The sequence below is a fragment of the Tachypleus tridentatus genome, chromosome 8 (assembly GCF_004210375.1).
Source record: "Tachypleus tridentatus isolate NWPU-2018 chromosome 8, ASM421037v1, whole genome shotgun sequence".
NCBI lineage: Eukaryota > Metazoa > Arthropoda > Merostomata > Xiphosura > Limulidae > Tachypleus > Tachypleus tridentatus.
This window is the reverse complement of record NC_134832.1, coordinates 27,291,311-27,308,426: the sequence shown is the minus strand read 5'-3', so window position 1 is coordinate 27,308,426 and position 17,116 is coordinate 27,291,311. Positions and strand designations below refer to the sequence as shown.

General features: G+C 33.9%; 1 protein-coding gene across 1 annotated transcript in view; it reads left to right on the top strand.

Moving 5' to 3' along the window:
• Positions 1-17,116, top strand: part of LOC143222033 (metabotropic glycine receptor-like) — a 206,039-nt gene that overhangs the window by 166,767 nt on the left and 22,156 nt on the right. The window contains exons 6-9 of the mRNA XM_076447861.1: positions 1,927-2,036; positions 3,039-3,274; positions 9,045-9,186; positions 12,667-12,772. Of these exons, the coding sequence (XP_076303976.1) occupies positions 1,927-2,036; positions 3,039-3,274; positions 9,045-9,186; positions 12,667-12,772 (594 nt within the window). The remainder of the gene's footprint in view (positions 1-1,926; positions 2,037-3,038; positions 3,275-9,044; positions 9,187-12,666; positions 12,773-17,116) is intronic.

The window sequence follows — 17,116 nt, the reverse complement described above, 5'->3', positions numbered from 1 at the left end:
CAACGTTGAAACTTTTGAAGAAATATTATCACTTAGCTAACCAAAGGCAAAGTGTTATTATTTTTTTTAGCTTACAACTCAAAATTGTACTGATGAAAATCATTATTACAAAAACCCATTCAATACTTATCATTCTACGAAAGCAGTAACGATCAAAAATCAATTATAAATTGGGTTTAGTGGTTAGCTTGTTATCCGAGAGTACTTGGTTGCTTCTCTCTTTATCACAAGGCCCAGCGTGGCCAGGTGGGTTAAGGCACTCGACTCGCAATTCGAGGGTCGCGGGTTCGGAACCCGTTACATCAAACATGTTTGCCCCCTCAGTCGTGGGGGCGTTATAATGTGATGGTCAATCCCATTATTAGTTGTTAAAAGAGTAGCCCAAGAGTTGGCGGTGAGTGGATGGTTAGCTGCCTTCCCACTGGTCTTACACTGTTAAATTAGGGACGGCTAGCACAGATAGCCCTCGAGTAGCTTTGCGCGAAATTAAAAAAACAAACAAACAAACACCTTTATCACCAAAAACCACTCTATACTATAAGGTCATAGGTGCAGTATAAAAGTGATGGCAAAATCCCACTGGCTGGCCAGGCGAGAGTAATAAATCACTAGCAGTTAATATTTGACAAATTTCCTTTTTTAGAGTCTAGTATGTCACTTTGAAATTAGGGAAAACGAATCACATGTAATTATTTTGTAGCCCTGCGCTACAATTTTATATAAACAAACCAAAAATTACAGTAAAGTTTGAGTAGTATAATGAGGCACTCAATATACCATGCTGAATTGTAAACTCCGTATGGAATTTAAGAAGAAGAACCTCAAAATAAATTTTTACAGATTTCATAATGTTATTTTTCAAATATGTAATACTGATTAGCTTGTGAGTCTCATATATTCCTACGCTTTTAGTTGTTCTATGTGTGTTACAATTGGTATGGTCTTTCATTTTTGCATCTACCATTTAGTACGAGTTGGGTACAAACTGCTTTATGTCCAGGTAGTTAGTTCTGCTCAGTATTAAAGTTTAGAATAGATAAGAACATCAAATACTTTATTTCTTGTTTCAAGTGTTACAACTGTCACCTGATACCAGTTCGGTACAAATTGCTTTCTGTCCAGATGGTTCTATTATGTATCGATCTTTAAGAAAAATGACATTAACAAATACTTTGTTTTGTGTTTCAAATGGCATAACAATTACCTGGTACGAGTTAATCAGATAATGCGTTTGGCATGATTATTGCCCGTTGCAGAGTTTTGTCTGTAAGAGGATGTACCAGGATTGGAATGTGGAAAAAGAGTGTAGCTTGGATCGCTTACGTCATTTTCACTGGCAGCTAGAATATAATTATCAGACACTCTGCGTTTAAAATATAAGCATAGGTGATTGCATTTGGTTCAAATACCAATAATTTTTTTATCTTTCCAGACATATATTCTTAGTTCGCTGCTACTCAGTTCTAATCAGCACGTTTTCTTCTGAGATCACATACATCCAGTGGCCAATCTGTAATTGAACTCTATTATAATTCTACTACAGACGAAATAACTTGATAAACTTATTTATGCAAATGCATTCTATAATAATTCGATCACAGGGGAAATCAATTGATAAGCTTATTTCTGCCAATACATCCTAGAATAATTCCATTTCAGGGAAAATCAGTTGAAAATCTTATTTTTATAATTAAACTCTATAATAATTTTATTACGTACGGAATCAGTTAATAAGCTTGTTTCTGCAAGTATACTCTATGATCTTTTATTAAGGTGAGTTCATACGCTTATTTTTGAAAATACACCCAATTGTATTTACAGTAAAATATTTATTTTTTGGCTGTTAACTGTTCCGACAATTCACATGTTACAGATCCCTCCACTTTGATATGTGAAACATTATTAAACATCTGTCGTATTTTCTAGATGGTTATTCGCTATTTCGAACCTTCGGTAGTTACCTGTCTTGCTGAGCCATGGTTCAGGGAACTGGGGTTTGCCACATTCTACGGAACGATCGTTTTGAAGGTTTACAGGTAATAACGCAATGTCTTAGGAAGTTGAAAGTTGTAACATTTATGTTCGTAACATACTCGCATACTTATCATTTGAAGTGATACTCTAGGTTAATAGGTTTTGTGGTTTAAAAAGAGCGGTATTAAAAAACCAACCATTGAAGCATATGTAAGTAAAGGTTACTGGTTGACCATAACAGTAAACACTGTATAATTGTGGTTTTGGCCATTTATGGCTCGGTATATAGCATTATTTATAACATTTATCACGTTCTGGGTTATTAGTATCCAAAATATGGTTCACTGATAAAACATACTTAAATACACTGGTACCAACTGTAGCTTCTTTATGTGGCCACTAAAGAGCGTTGTAATTCCTCGGTCATGAAAATATAACATTGATATCCGTGTATCACCGACAAGGTAAACAAGGTCAACGGAGATCACTGTAATTCTAGAGTTAGGAAGACATGAGACTGATATCCATGTATCATTGACAAGGTATACAAGGTCAACGAAGGTCATTGAGATTATTGAAATTTGTTTTCTTTCCTGCAACATAGATGCTCCGAGTGACGATAGTGTCTTAGTTTTCTGTGTAGTAGTTCACGTCTTACTGCGAAATGTTTAAATAATGTATAGGTTTTTAAATGTTGTAGTTCTGTACCCTACATGTAACCATTCTAAAGTACTAATTACGTAAGTTATTGCATTTTATTACTTTTAGGAAACTTGGATTAAAAAAAAGTTAATTGTATGGATCTGAATCAAAAAATATAAAATACACAACATAAATTAATCCTTATAAAATCATCGTTTTATAACAAATTGACTAGATATACACAATGTTATCTATTTATCAATACGTAATAAAACCAAGAGTAAATTATTTTTTGTAAATCCTCACTGTTAACTGCATTTTCAGGAATATCATTATAGCAATAGTGTGTAACTTCAACACGCGTTTGTGTACTTTTGGTATATGTGTGCTATCTTTATAATCGTTGCCTTCTGATGATTTAGAATCTTAGCAGAGTTTCAAACCAGAAGAGCACACCGAGTTTGTGTAAGGAACAGAGACTTACTGAAATACTTGTTGGGAATTATTCTGGTGGTGGTGGGTTATATGGCTGCTTGGACAGCTGTTCTCGTGGATAGCACAAGCAATGGACACACCGCCTTGGAAGAAGGCAAGACTGTGGAAGGACTCATCTTTTTTACCTGTCGAGCACTCTGGTGGGATTACGTTACCGAAGTAGGCAAGTTGAATTAAAATATTTTGCCACAAAATCAGAGATGTTTTCAAATATCCTTCTTGGAAACGATAATAATGCCACACTCAGTCTAAATTTACAAAGTTCAACTGTAAAATCGCCATATATCTGCTCCCACCAGACATTCTTTATTGCATTTATCATGTAAATTAACAATAACGTCAGTTCCAACTGATTCATCAATCTTATCTTTACGTGCGAAGCAATTCTCTAGTCTCAAACACCAAACCAGTCTCCTAGTCTGCCTCCTCGAGGTAGATATAATTCAGTAAACTCAGCTCTATCTAACTCCCTGAAAAGAGCTTGCCTTACTGAAATATGTTTTTACAGGAAGCTGTGTCTACAATATACATTTTTTTGGTAAGATGGTTAAGATATATTTTATCCAGCACGATTTTGCTTAAAGTGTTTTTTCTAATGAATAAAATATCAAAGTTACTCTCAATAAGTCATAAAAAAGATACCAACTTAAATTTAAAAACAAAAATGAAGATGATGCATTCGGCTAAGCCCGTGAAAGAATAACTTGGTAATCAGGCAATACCGTATAACTTTGTAATCAAACAATATAGTACAACTTGATAATCAAAGAATACAGTATAACTTGATAATCAACAGAGTATTTTTTGGTAATGAAACAATATATTATAACTTAGTAATCAAACAATAGAATATAACGTGATAATCAAACAATATAGTATAACTTAGTAATCAAAAAATAGGATATAACGTGATAATCAAACAATATATTATAACTTAGTAATCAAAGAATAGAATATAACGTGATAAGCAAACAATATAGTATAACTTAGTAATCAAACAAAAGAATTAATACAGGTCATGCTTATCATAACGTATTATAAGAACAAATACCTGACGATCTATACTTTCTTTCGTTTTATGGCCCGGCATGACCAAGCGTGTTAAGGCGTGCGACTCGTAATCTGAGGGTCGCGGGTTCGCATCCCTGTCGCGCTAAACATGCTCGCTCTTTCAGCTGTGGGGGCGTTATAATGTGACGGTCAATCCCACTATTCGTTGGTAAAAGAGTAGCCCAAGAGTTGGCGGTGGGTGGTGATGACTAGCTCCCTTCCCTCTAGTCTTACACTGCTAAATTAGGGACGGATGGCACAGATAGACCTCGAGTAGCTTTGTGCGAAATTCAAAATAAACAAACAATCTTTTCGTTAAGAGGCAGAAAAAGTTTCCAGCATTTTTTATTATTTTCAGTTAATTGTTTATAAATGATACTGAATCCCATCCATTTTTGCTACATAAGCCTTTCGTTTACTATTTCCTAAAACATTATATCACCCCAATTTTTTTTTCATTTACTGCTTTATCGTTTCACAAAAGCCTGCCGTTATCGAGCCTCCTATATTGCTGTATCAAAGTAATGTAAGCATTTTGGCTTATCTCATTTGAACTTTTGACAACATTGAGGAGATAGTTTCATCTCTTTGTTTATAGATTATCAAAACTAGTAATGCTACTTCGTATGGACATTGATATTTATCTTTTAATATAAATTGTTTACGTGGAATTTTGAAAAATAATATGTTGTTTCCTCCTTGCTGTTACATTAAGACCTTCCCTCTGAAAAATATATTTTTAGAAACGAGCTATATCCTAACCAAAACTGTATAATTGCCTTATTATGTTGAACAGCTTTTAAAATCTGATAATCTTTAAATTATTTCTTCAAAATTAATTATATATATGAATTTGGTCCGAAGGTAATACGTCAAGTAATTGTTAATGAAAGTCCTTATAAATCGAGTCACGCAAATTCGCACAGCTACAAATCAGGTTTATTCGAATAACAATAGTGGGCACTAGATATGAACTATTTCCAAAATATTTAAATACTATTATTTAATCATATATTTTAAGTCTTTTAAGGCGAAACCATCTAAAAGAACATCAGTTCTAAAACTTTAGTGTTTTTTTTTTCTGGATCTATAAAGAAAAATATAAACTATAACAAAAATCACTCATGCATTGGAACACTTGCGCTAACAATTACATCTGCTTGTGAGCTGGTTGAATGAATTTTAATTTTTTAATTTCGCGCACAGCTACGCAAGGGATAACTGCACTAGCTATCCGTAATTTAGTAGTGTAAAACTAGAAGAAAAGCAGCTAGTCTTCACCACCCATCACCAACTTTCGGGCTACTTTTTTACCAACGAATAATGGGACTTACCGTCACGTTATAACGCCCCCACTGCTAAAAGGGCGGGTATATTTGATGAGACGAAAATTAGAACCCACGACCCTCAAATTAGAAGGTGAGCACCCTAATCACATAACCATGATTAAATGCAAGATTACCTTGTTTATTATAAGCAGGTGACAATGGCAACAACAGGAAAAATGGCTGTTAAAATGTTTGGAATTACATTAGATCACTTCTTACTTGCGAAGGGTAGTGCACTATCCAGTGATTAGCATGTCGCAGTTTAAGGCCGTGTATATAAATCCCACTATTCAGTCTGACAATACTATCTAAGGACTTGACAATAGTTGGCGTTGGCCTCGTGTAGCTATACATGATATTCAATATAACAAACAAACAGCTGTGGTATAAATACTGGTATATAATCAAAACTATAACCTTTTAATAAAAGCAAATTTTGTAATTTGAGTAATTACTTTATTATAAATTGCAATGTAAATTATTCTAACTTCGTAACTCCAGAATTATGATACCTTCTGTTTCTGATATGATCGTTCCATTAACATTTTTAATTATTCAATTGTAAAAGTACAAATAGTTTCAAGTTATTGTAACGCTAATTGTTTTGAATACTACTACTATTACTACTACAATACATTTTTATTGCTGATATTTCCAGCATTTGTCATTGTATTATTGAAAAAGACCTCTTTCACAAACATTCCCAACGAGATTTGCAATGTTTAAAGTATTGTATGTTTCCTGGTCTCGTACAGTTAATCATCTAAGACATTTCTTCTTATGAATGAAAAACATATGTATTGTCCGGTACAATCTAATTTCTCGTTATCTATAACAATAAAACGACATATCTATGGGTCTTTCTGTGTGTTTGTGACCAAATAACTCAGAGTGGAAAGAACCTGGAAATCTGAAATTTTCTACATATACTAAGTGGATCCTGAGGGTGTGTACCTGTGTATTATTATTTTTCCATTGTGTGTGCGAGCTCATTGTTTTGTGAGGTAAGCAAGGGTAAAACCATTAAAAAGAATATGTGACGGTCAGAGCTTCAAGAGAAAAGAATATAGAGACCTAAAATTTTGCACCCCTACTAAGTGGATCCTGAGTACTTGCACTTGGATGTTATTACTTATCTACAAACATGCGCGAACGTGCATAATTTCTTGCGCAAAACCATATAAAAAATGTGACCATCATAGCTCCAAGAGGAAAAACCTGAAATTTTGGAACCATATTATGTGGACCCTGAGGGTGTGCACCGAGGTATTTTTACTTATCTACGTGCATGTGCATATTAGGCAATTTTACTTCTTAACATATATAATATGAGGCGAACACAACTCTTTAATTGGTGATCTTATAAGAAGTTTTAATAAACTATAGTAACAGTTTTAAAAGAGTTTGTTTGGTTGGTTGGTTTGTTGTTATGCGTAAAGCTATACAAAGGGATATCAGGGCTTTGCCAACCACAAGTATGGAAACTCGTCCACTGGAATTCTTTTAAAAGGGTCTCGAATCAACTACGTGAAAGGTTTTATAAGGAGTCTGAATAAATTTTATTAATGGTTTTAAGAGGGATTTGAGTCAGTTATTTGAAGGGAATAATAAGGAGGTTGAATCAACTGTTTTAACACTCTTAAGTATGGTTTAAAACTACTTAAATGTTTCCAAACGGGGTATCCAGGTTTTGCTGACTTCTGTGCTAGATTGACTAAAAGTTAAGTAATTGTAGAATGATTCTTTATCTCGTGTGTGGTTCATATTCCACTTGTATGGTCTTATTCTTTGAGGTAATGAGCTGTTGCAGAGAGTTTATTAATGCACAGATTTTGTAAGTGTATTTGCTCCTGATTTCTGCCCTTTATTTCTCCAGCGTACTGGTGTTTTATTCTTCATGGTATATTACTGTGTTGTGGTTTCAGAATAGGAATACTGTTCTAACTTTGAACTGTTTCAATAGTCTCTGTACATTTTCAGAGAGACTTTGCGTGTATGCAAATTACTTCTTCCTTATTAGTGGTGTTTCTCTTCTTTTTTATTAAGTGTTCAGGGTATCCGATGTTTTGTGAAATTGATTAGGTTTGGGTTATCATGGAGACTACTTATAATAACAATGAATGTATAAACAGCATATATTTTGTTCATTACCGTGTTTTTCAAACTTGATAAGTCGATATGCGAGGTTAATTTCCGTTTTGACCCAAGAACTAGGTTTAAGCTTAATTCTGTTTGTATGCAGTAAATTTTGAAGGTTTTTATTTTTTTAAGTAGGTGCTCTCTTTATTACTTAGTAGGAAAATATCAGTGTTATTTCTTATTTGACTATTGTTATAGTTTGTCAACCAATTATATTTATGTACAAATTAATATACAAAATATGTATTTTATAAATACACTAGAAAATAATTTCTAATTAAAGTTGCCAATACTTGCAAGAAATAGTTATATTTTTCACCAATCAAAGAGTGAAATTTAATCGACTGAAAAAAAACCGCAAATAATCTCGTATTTCACTTCAGATATCAAGAATTTCTTAATCTCGAGGGGGGAGGAGGATGTAATGAAAATGTTACTAGTGTTTGTTTGTTTTTTGTATTTTACTTAATATGTATCTTAAGTCTGAACAAACAAGAGAATTAAAATGTAAATTTTTACGACAATCCTAGCATCTAAGATACAGATAAAGTACATTAATAATATAGTATGTTTTTAATTATTTGAACTAAATGAAGTTAAAAGAAATGTTTAATATCGATGCTATACTAGTTTTAATTTGTTTATTCACTTGTTTAGTTTCTTTAGCAATTCTTGTAATTGAAACAGTTAATTTTATAAAATGCGATTTGAATATTTAGATTAATGATTATTTTAATACATAGAACAATAATAAATTACAGCGAATGCTTTTATAATTTCTTAATGATCTTTGAGCAATTAAAAATAATTTTATGATTTTAATTCAGGTAAATTAATGGTCTCAATTGGTTTGGTTTGAATTTCGCGCAAAGCTACTCGAGGGCTGTCTGTGCTAGCTGTCCCTAATTTAGCAGTATAGGACTAGCGAAAAGGCACTGCCAACTCTTGGGACACTCTATTACCAACGAATAGTGGAATCAACCGTCACATTCTAACGTTCCTAAGGCTGAAACGGCGAGCATGTTTGGTGTGACGAGAATTCGAACACTCAACCCTCAGATTATGAGTTGAGTGCCTTAATCAACTGGCCATGCCAGGCCATAGTTGTCTTAAGAGTCGATAATTAACACTATACTTTAACGAAACAACAACTCACCAGTCAACTAAATTCTTTTTTTGCTTCTATAATCTTAGTTATATAATTACATAATTTATTTAGGATTCTGGAAATTTAATTTGGGGAATAAGTTTAGTGAACTAATTACAAAATCTGTTGCAATCTGTAAAGACGTAGAACTGAGGATGTTCTAGAATGTTTGAGAATGTTGCTGTTGAAATCTCCTACACAGTGCTGTGTTATATGTTTCGTGACCTTCTTACACTGACCTTTAACTGTAAACTGTTTCTTTCTAACAGGTGAGCTTGTCTTCTTGTTGTTTGGAATATATTTAACTTACCGCATCAGGAACGCTAAAGCAGACTACTTTAGAGAGAAAACTGTTTTGTTTGCTGCTATTTATATTGAAGTGATCGTATCGTTCGTTGTACACGCAATAAGGTAAGTAAGAGGATTTTGTTTAAATGTGTGAAATACACCAAGAGGATTTTGTTAAATGTATAAAATATCAAGAGGATTTTGTTAAAATGTTTGAAACATCAAGATAATTTTGTCAAACTAGCCAGCTGCCTTTCTTCTAGTCAGGTACCATTTATTGATTATCGTAATGTAAGAGTTTGTGGTGGGTTCTGTTAACCAGCTGCCTTCCTTTCAATCAGGTCTCAGTTATTTATTATGGTAACGTAAGAGCTTTTGGTGGGTTACTGTAGTTAGTCCTTGTGTTGCTTGTTTGTTTTTTTGAAGTTAAACACAAAGCTACATAATGGGCTATCTGTGCTGTACTCACCACCGGTAATGAAACCCGGTTTCTAGCGCTATAGTTCCATACTGTTTCTTCTATGTCACTGGCGGGCCACAAGGAGGCCTGGCATGGCGTTTTGATAATGGCTTTCGATTTACAATATGCAAATCACGGTTTCCAATATCCTTTATCGTACATGTTCGCCCTTTCAGCCATAGGGGCGTCATAATGTATGGTCAATCCCACTATTCGTTGGTAAAATAGTAGTCCAAGAGTTAGAAATGGGTGGTGATGATTTACTGGTTGATATCTATTTAATCACTTCAAAATCAGGGACAACTAACACAAATTATTTTTCATTGCATGTTCATCCATACAAAACATACAAACAAGTTGCTTAAAGGTGGATGTTAAAGTTTACCTGCTACACAAAGGCGTAGTCAACGGGGACGACCCCACTGAAAAGTCTAGGCATATTGATCACATTTTATTTTTCAGCTTTTATATATATAATAAACTCGTTTTGTACCATTTAAAAATAAAACTTCTATAAATACTATTAGATTTTTTTATTTGCTTTAATTAAGCATTCAGATCAATTTCAGCTTATTAATTTATCGCTTTCCCCTTAAAATTTTCTGTACCACTACCGGTTTTCTGTATTTATACATTCTGTACCACTACCGGTCCTTTGGATTTATACATTCTATACCACTACCGGTCCTCTGTATTTATACATTCTATACCACTACCGGTCCTCTGTATTTATACATTCTATACCACTACCGGTCCTCTGTATTTATACATTCTATACCACTACCGGTCCTCTGTATTTATACATTCTGTAGCACTACCGGTCCTCTGTATTTATACATTCTGTAGCACTACCGGTCCTCTGTATTTATACATTCTATACCACTACCAGTCCTCTCTATTTATACATTCTTCTTCTTCTTGCAGTCGTAAGAAACACAAAACACCATTTAAAACATAACCACTTCCAACCACTAAGGTCCGGTATGGCCAAGTGGTTAGGGTGTGTGTGTTTTTCGTATAGCAAAGCCACAAAGGGCTATCTGCTCAGCCCACCGAGGGGAATCGAACCCCTGATTTTAGCGTTGTAAATCCGGAGGCATACCGCTGTACTAGCGGGGGGCTTCAGGGCGCTTGACTTGCACTCTGAAGGTCGTGAATTCGAATCCCCTTCAATCAAAACATACTCGCTCTTTCAGGTGTGGGAGCGTCATAATGTGACCACTATTCGTTGGTAAAAGGGTAGTCGAGTTGTTGGTGAGTGGTGATAACTGGCTGCCTTCCACTCAGGCCATGTGGCTTTGCTATAAGAAAACACACACAAACACACCCCTCTGGTCTTACATTGTTATATTGTTCAAAACAAACAATCCAACCAGTATTACTTGGCTTTTGTCTTGTACATATCTTCGCTAGAGCTATGTAAAAAACAACTAGTACTTAATTTATAAAACTTTAATATATTTACAACGTATTTGTTAGTCTTCTATTTAACACTGTATGCAAATATTTCCAAATTTCAGATTCGTTAGTTAAAATTGGCACAATAATTTGCCAAACAGTTACACGATTTTATGTAACAAAATTATTGGCACATATTTGCTGCATTATAATTTATCATTCATCTAATTCCTAAATCTGTCACTTGTATTACTTTGTTTTGTCGCTCCGATAATCATACTTTCATCTGTTGTTAACGTTTGCTGCAGTTATTTCGTGGTTTACTTTCACTTCTGAAACTAGATATCTTGCAAACGTATATTACTTCTAAAATTCTATGATTCAAAGCTTAAAAAATAAACATCAACTATGATTATTTTCAGTTTTCGTATATTGCACTGTCAGTCTTTAGTGTAACTTGGGGATAGAAGCAGCACTAGAATGTTAATCCCTCATTTCTTCCACAAAACGTTTACGTAACTCTTGTTCTGAGCTAAAGCTAGTTACCTATTTCTCATTCGTAACTCACGTTAGAGCAGTTGTATTACATTTGTAATTTGGCTGTGCCTCCTCAAATATGGGTTCATTTCAAACCTTAATTATTTCCTCGTCAAAACAAATTAGCTTACCTAGTGGCATATCGGCCGTTCAAAACTGTAATGAAAATCGACCCATCTTCATTCATTCCTGCAGACAAGTTGCCTACATATTAGCTCACATTAAACGGCTCTATCATATGGGTAGCATGATTGTACTACATAAAATAGGGCGTCATTTATTGATTATAGTAGTGTAGGAGTTTGTGGTAGGTGCTGTTGAGCAGCGGCCTTTCCTCTAGTCTGTCACTGTGGTTACTTTTAGTGAGGGATTGGTCACAGCATCACGTCATCGTGACAGAAGATAATGGAGCTTTTGTAAAAACAAAAGTCCCATTTAGAATCAGTGTTATTGAGTTTCCTTTCTAAAATAATTATAATATGTTTTCAAGCTAGAGCAATCCAGTTTGATTTATTGGACAGGAATTTGTCTTCTTTCACACACAATACCGTGGAGAACCAGAGTTAGTGACCTTCTAAGTAAGTATGTCTGGTATTTCTTTTGCTGAACTTTTCTTAAATCTTTCCAGTCTGTTTATGTCCCGCTGAGTAAAAGACAGTCCAATTTTCAGATTCAGCGAATTTTCTGTTAGACCCTCCTGTTATTAATGAACCAATACTTGTTGAGAAATTAGTATATCTCTGAACACTGCATAGGTATTTTCTGTAAAAAGACAAGAAGTTTTTACATATTTTCCATAAGCAAATCTACAAATCCACAGATATCAATAACGAATGAAACTAATATGAGAAATATGTTGTTTAATCAGAATTACAAATAGGAGTGCAGAGTAAAAGATTAAAGTAATATAAATAATTTATGTGAATACAAAAACCCCTGTAGATGAACTGGATTTCACAGTTTGAAATACAGTTATTATCTGTAAAGAAAAATTGTGACTTCAGTGTTTGGTATTTAACTTTAATGTGTGTTAACATTTAGAATCTACTGATCTTTATTTTTCTTTTAATAATATGCTGCTCTTAAACTTTTCTTTAAATTTTATAAAATATCCTTTAAATTGAAAAATAACGACGTTACCTTTCTTTTTTCACGTATTATGACCTCCTCTATCTCACACTCAAACACATTTAATTTTGTATTTTTAGGCATACCATGAGACTTTCCCTCGGTCCAGACTTTGTATTCTTTCTATTTTTCATTCGATGCCAGCTGACTATTTCTGGTATTCTAATCCTGGTATTTGGCCCAAAGGTAAGATATTAAGTAAATAAGCTTTCATATATCTAACTCGTAACAATTCATGTAATATGCTGTTTCAACAACAATAGCTATTATGGCGTTAAATCATTAATTTATGAATTTCTTTTCCTCACTGAAGAAAAAATGACGAAGAAGCTTAACCCCTTAATCCTGTTACATAATAAACCTATCAACTGTTGAATCATTAACAACTTCTAGATACCTTAAGTTTTTCAGTTAAAAGTTTACATTTTATGTAAGCTTTCATTTCAAACGAATAGCTACTGTTGATTTCTGCTTGTTGCTTTATATGAAGAGTTAACCACATATTATAAGAATAATCTTGATATGTTAATACCTTTGCATGTTACTTCACATCGAGTCGTGATACCATAGATAATGTGTTTGTACCTATGTATTTAGTTGAAAGTGAATTCCTGATCATTCAGCTCTCCAATGTTGCCATAGATCGGTTTATACGTCACATCCATCACCACTGAATTATATATAATTCTAGGTAATATAACAGAGCTAAATGAACAGCATTTTGAGGAAAGGAGCTTTCATTAAACTATATGAAACATGTAAGTTACACAGAGGAATATATAAAAAAGCAATAGGCTATTAAACCACACCATAATCTCTCTGGGCAGCATCCTCATACTCACAGTAAAGGTTGTCGTTATGGAAGAGAACCCTCAGAGTCAACAACTATTTTAAAGAAAAAGGTAGTTAGAAAAACTGGAATCATAGCAATACTATTCTCTTTGAATACACATCTGTATGGTCAACTGATGCAGTTTGTTTGTTTTTATTGTTTAAAATCAGTTTAATCTTGATAGTTGACGTCTTAGTACAGTGAAGTTTGTGGAAAGTTTGAAGATGTAAGATCTCAGGGTTGTCCTCGTCATTTTTCACAGAAGCTTGTTAAGACATTGCGTGTGGTACAGCCATTATGCACAATTATGGTCATTAGTGTAGGCTCAAATGGCAGTACAGTGTGTGTTTGTTGGAAGTTAAGCACAAAGCTACACAATGGGTTATCTGTGCTCTGTCCATTCTGGCATTGTAAGTCCGTAAACATACCACTATGCCAGCGGGCAATACAAAACTTATAGCACTGTTTTTATAAAGTGTAACTAGCTATCGTTGTACTAATCAGTAGTAATACTGATGTCTGTGGAAAAATAGATATACACACGTACATATATATATATAATTTATTGCAAATTTCACATAAAAGTATTAAAATTCTCGCTACGTCCGATCATATTCTACCTGACAACTGTGCTGGTTGACAATTGCTTGCAGGGTAGATTTTATTGTAAAAGAAGCCATCATAAATTTATCATGTTCAAAGTATATTAAACTTTCCTTCTTTCTTTCCATTGTACATCTACTGTGTGAGTACGACACTCTCCCAGTGCCTGTTACAATAAATTCAATCTCACATAATAAGTTGTGACTTGACCAACATGTCTTTGTGTTGAACAACATAAATACATATTTCATTCTACAGCTGCTTGAGGCATCAGATTGTTAAATGGAAGAGGAATCTACATCCTGTTTTTCAGATGGATATCATTTTTGAGTATGTTGTGACTGTTGTTTGGGTCAAGTAAATGGCTTTTTCCAGTGATCTTTGTGTTCATGGATTCTCACCTGTTACAATATGCCATTTACTCAGCATGGGTGGAGTATGAATTGTTGTGGTCTCTTTTTGGATGATCCTTGAATCACAAACTGACTTATATTCCTTTGCTTTCCAATTTTATTACCTACATTCTAAATCCCTGATCTGAATACATGATTTTCTCGAAGTGATAAATCTGATTTTCATCACACTCTCTACTGAATGTCAAGCAATGTCAAATGTTGTTCTAATACACTCCTTTCTATCAAGACTTTATATCTGCTGTGGTTGCTACGTGCTTTATGATCTCTATATTCTAAATCGTTTAACATAACGTATTCAATCCTCCATTTTGTTTTTAATTTTACATTATATGTTTTACATGAGACTTCAGAATTCCCCCACAGTAGCACAGCAGTATATCTTCATACTCACACCGCTATACACCGGGTTTCGATATCCGTAGCGGATAGATCACAGATAGCTTGTTGTGTAATTTTTGTGCTTAATTCTAAACAAGCAAACAAAAGACTTTAAATTTTGTAGTTCCTCCCAGTGGTTCAGTGGTAAGTTTGCGGTCTTACAATATTAAATTTTGTGAATTCGATTCTCCTTGGTCATCAGAGTGTATATAACATATTGTACTAAAACAATAAGAACTACTTTTACAGAAAAGTGTTCCACTCCTTAACCTCTGTAGCTAAAAACTTACAACTGACAAATACATAATTTGTTATTAAGTATTTGGCACCTGAATAGTACTTGATTCAGCAATTGGGCAGAAACTCTTAAACTTCGGGCATAGTCATCCCTAATTTAGAAACGCTTCTCAGAACATAGGAAGTCAGTCAGAAGCATGTGCCATCTGTGTGGCTAACCTTGGCTGAATATTAGAATTAACGGTTGCAGTTACAATTATCATAAAGTGCGTTCAGCAGCATATCATGGCTTAAACCTTGAATATTCTAATCGGTCGTCCAGCGTACTGATTATTAGACCACACCCAGCATACAAAAATGGAAATGAAAGTTTCTGAGTGTTACAAGCTTAAGAATCCTGATAAATTTCATTCTTGCCAACCAATTCAGTTAGAACAAAGACTTGTCGCATTCGAGGACTGGAAGACTCAGAAAGTGCGGTGTGGAGCTTGGCTTGCATTTTTCACACATTCTTCCCAACCAGTAAAGCAAGATCAAAGAGTTTTTAATTTATACACTTAACCTTGCATTTTAGAATTCTAACAAAAAAAATAAATGGATTCCAGATTATGTAAACCAAGAGTTATATTTCAAAGTTATATTATTGTCTTATGGTGTGCAGATAACTAACATCTCGCTCTTCAATCTATATATTTCAAACTTTGTAAATTTTGGTAGTTGTAATTCAGTAAAGGTTCAATCAGTGTCATTTCCTTTATAAAAAAAAATCGGTAAATGAGGCTGTCTACTAGATTGCGTTTGTCTTAATTCGAACAAATGGTAAATTAGTTCGAAGTCATGTCTTAATTCAATCCAAAGTGTTATCCTCTACAGAAAGATTCGATAAACTGGTTTATCTACTGTTATGACTGCATATACAGAATTGTTTTATGATAATCATATAGCGTAGAAATGTCTCTATCCTCGTCGTGGCCCGGTATGGCCAAGTGAATAGGGCGCTGGACTCGCAATCTGAGGATCGTGGGGAGTCATATTTGAACAGTATGCCACTGTTCGTTGGTAAAAAGAGTAGCCCAAGAGTTGGCGATGGGTCGTGATAACTAGTTGCCTCCCCTCTAGTCTTATATTGCTAAATTAGGGAAGGCTAACGCAGATAGCCCTCGTGTAACTTTGCGCGAAATTAAAAAACAAAGACACTGTACTGGTCACCAAATATAATGATTGATCAGTTTCAGAGAATTTATCCAACAATTACATTCAGATTTGTCTGAATCTTTCAAAACTTGCTGTGATAGTTTCATCCATGATTTTTTTGTCTTTCAGTACTTACTGATTGTGTATGTTTTGATCTGTACTGTGAGTTCAATAATAATTCAGTTGCTTTTCAACACATATATACTTCTGTGAAGTTAGTTTGTTTTATTTTAGTTTTAAGTAAATACAATTTAATTTATAATTTTTTTTAATGTTAATCAATAAATTTTACCATCAATTCATAAACACAATAATCCTTCAGTTATCTTTTCTTGGCCATATCAAAACAAAGATTCTATTAGTTTAACCTTTTGTCTCTTTTATTCTTGTAACAAATCACTATCCTGTCTTTCCCAAGATTTAACCTTTGAACTCCCTGTGTTATTGAGAAGATCAAATAAATACAAAACCTTGATAAACAACAGAGTCTTTCCCATTATGTAAGAATTGAGGCTTGTTTCATTCACAGATTTTTGTGTTGAGTTCATTGAAAATATTTGTTCACTACATATAGCCTGAGAATCAGACGACATTCTTATATTTACAGTAATTGTAGGCTACATATAAACTGTCCAAATTTTTAAACCTCTAGCTTATACATATTTGTCGATCACCCCATTTATTTACATGTGTAGTATATGCTAATTATATGACGTATAAGATGACTGGGGTTATTTAAGTAAAGAGGCATGGCCATAATGGCCATAACAAGCTACAAAGCAAGAAAATGGGCAGAATCACAGATCTATTTGATGTTTATAGAGCGTTTCATTGTCAGATAAACTGATTTCTCTATAATGATATAATTAT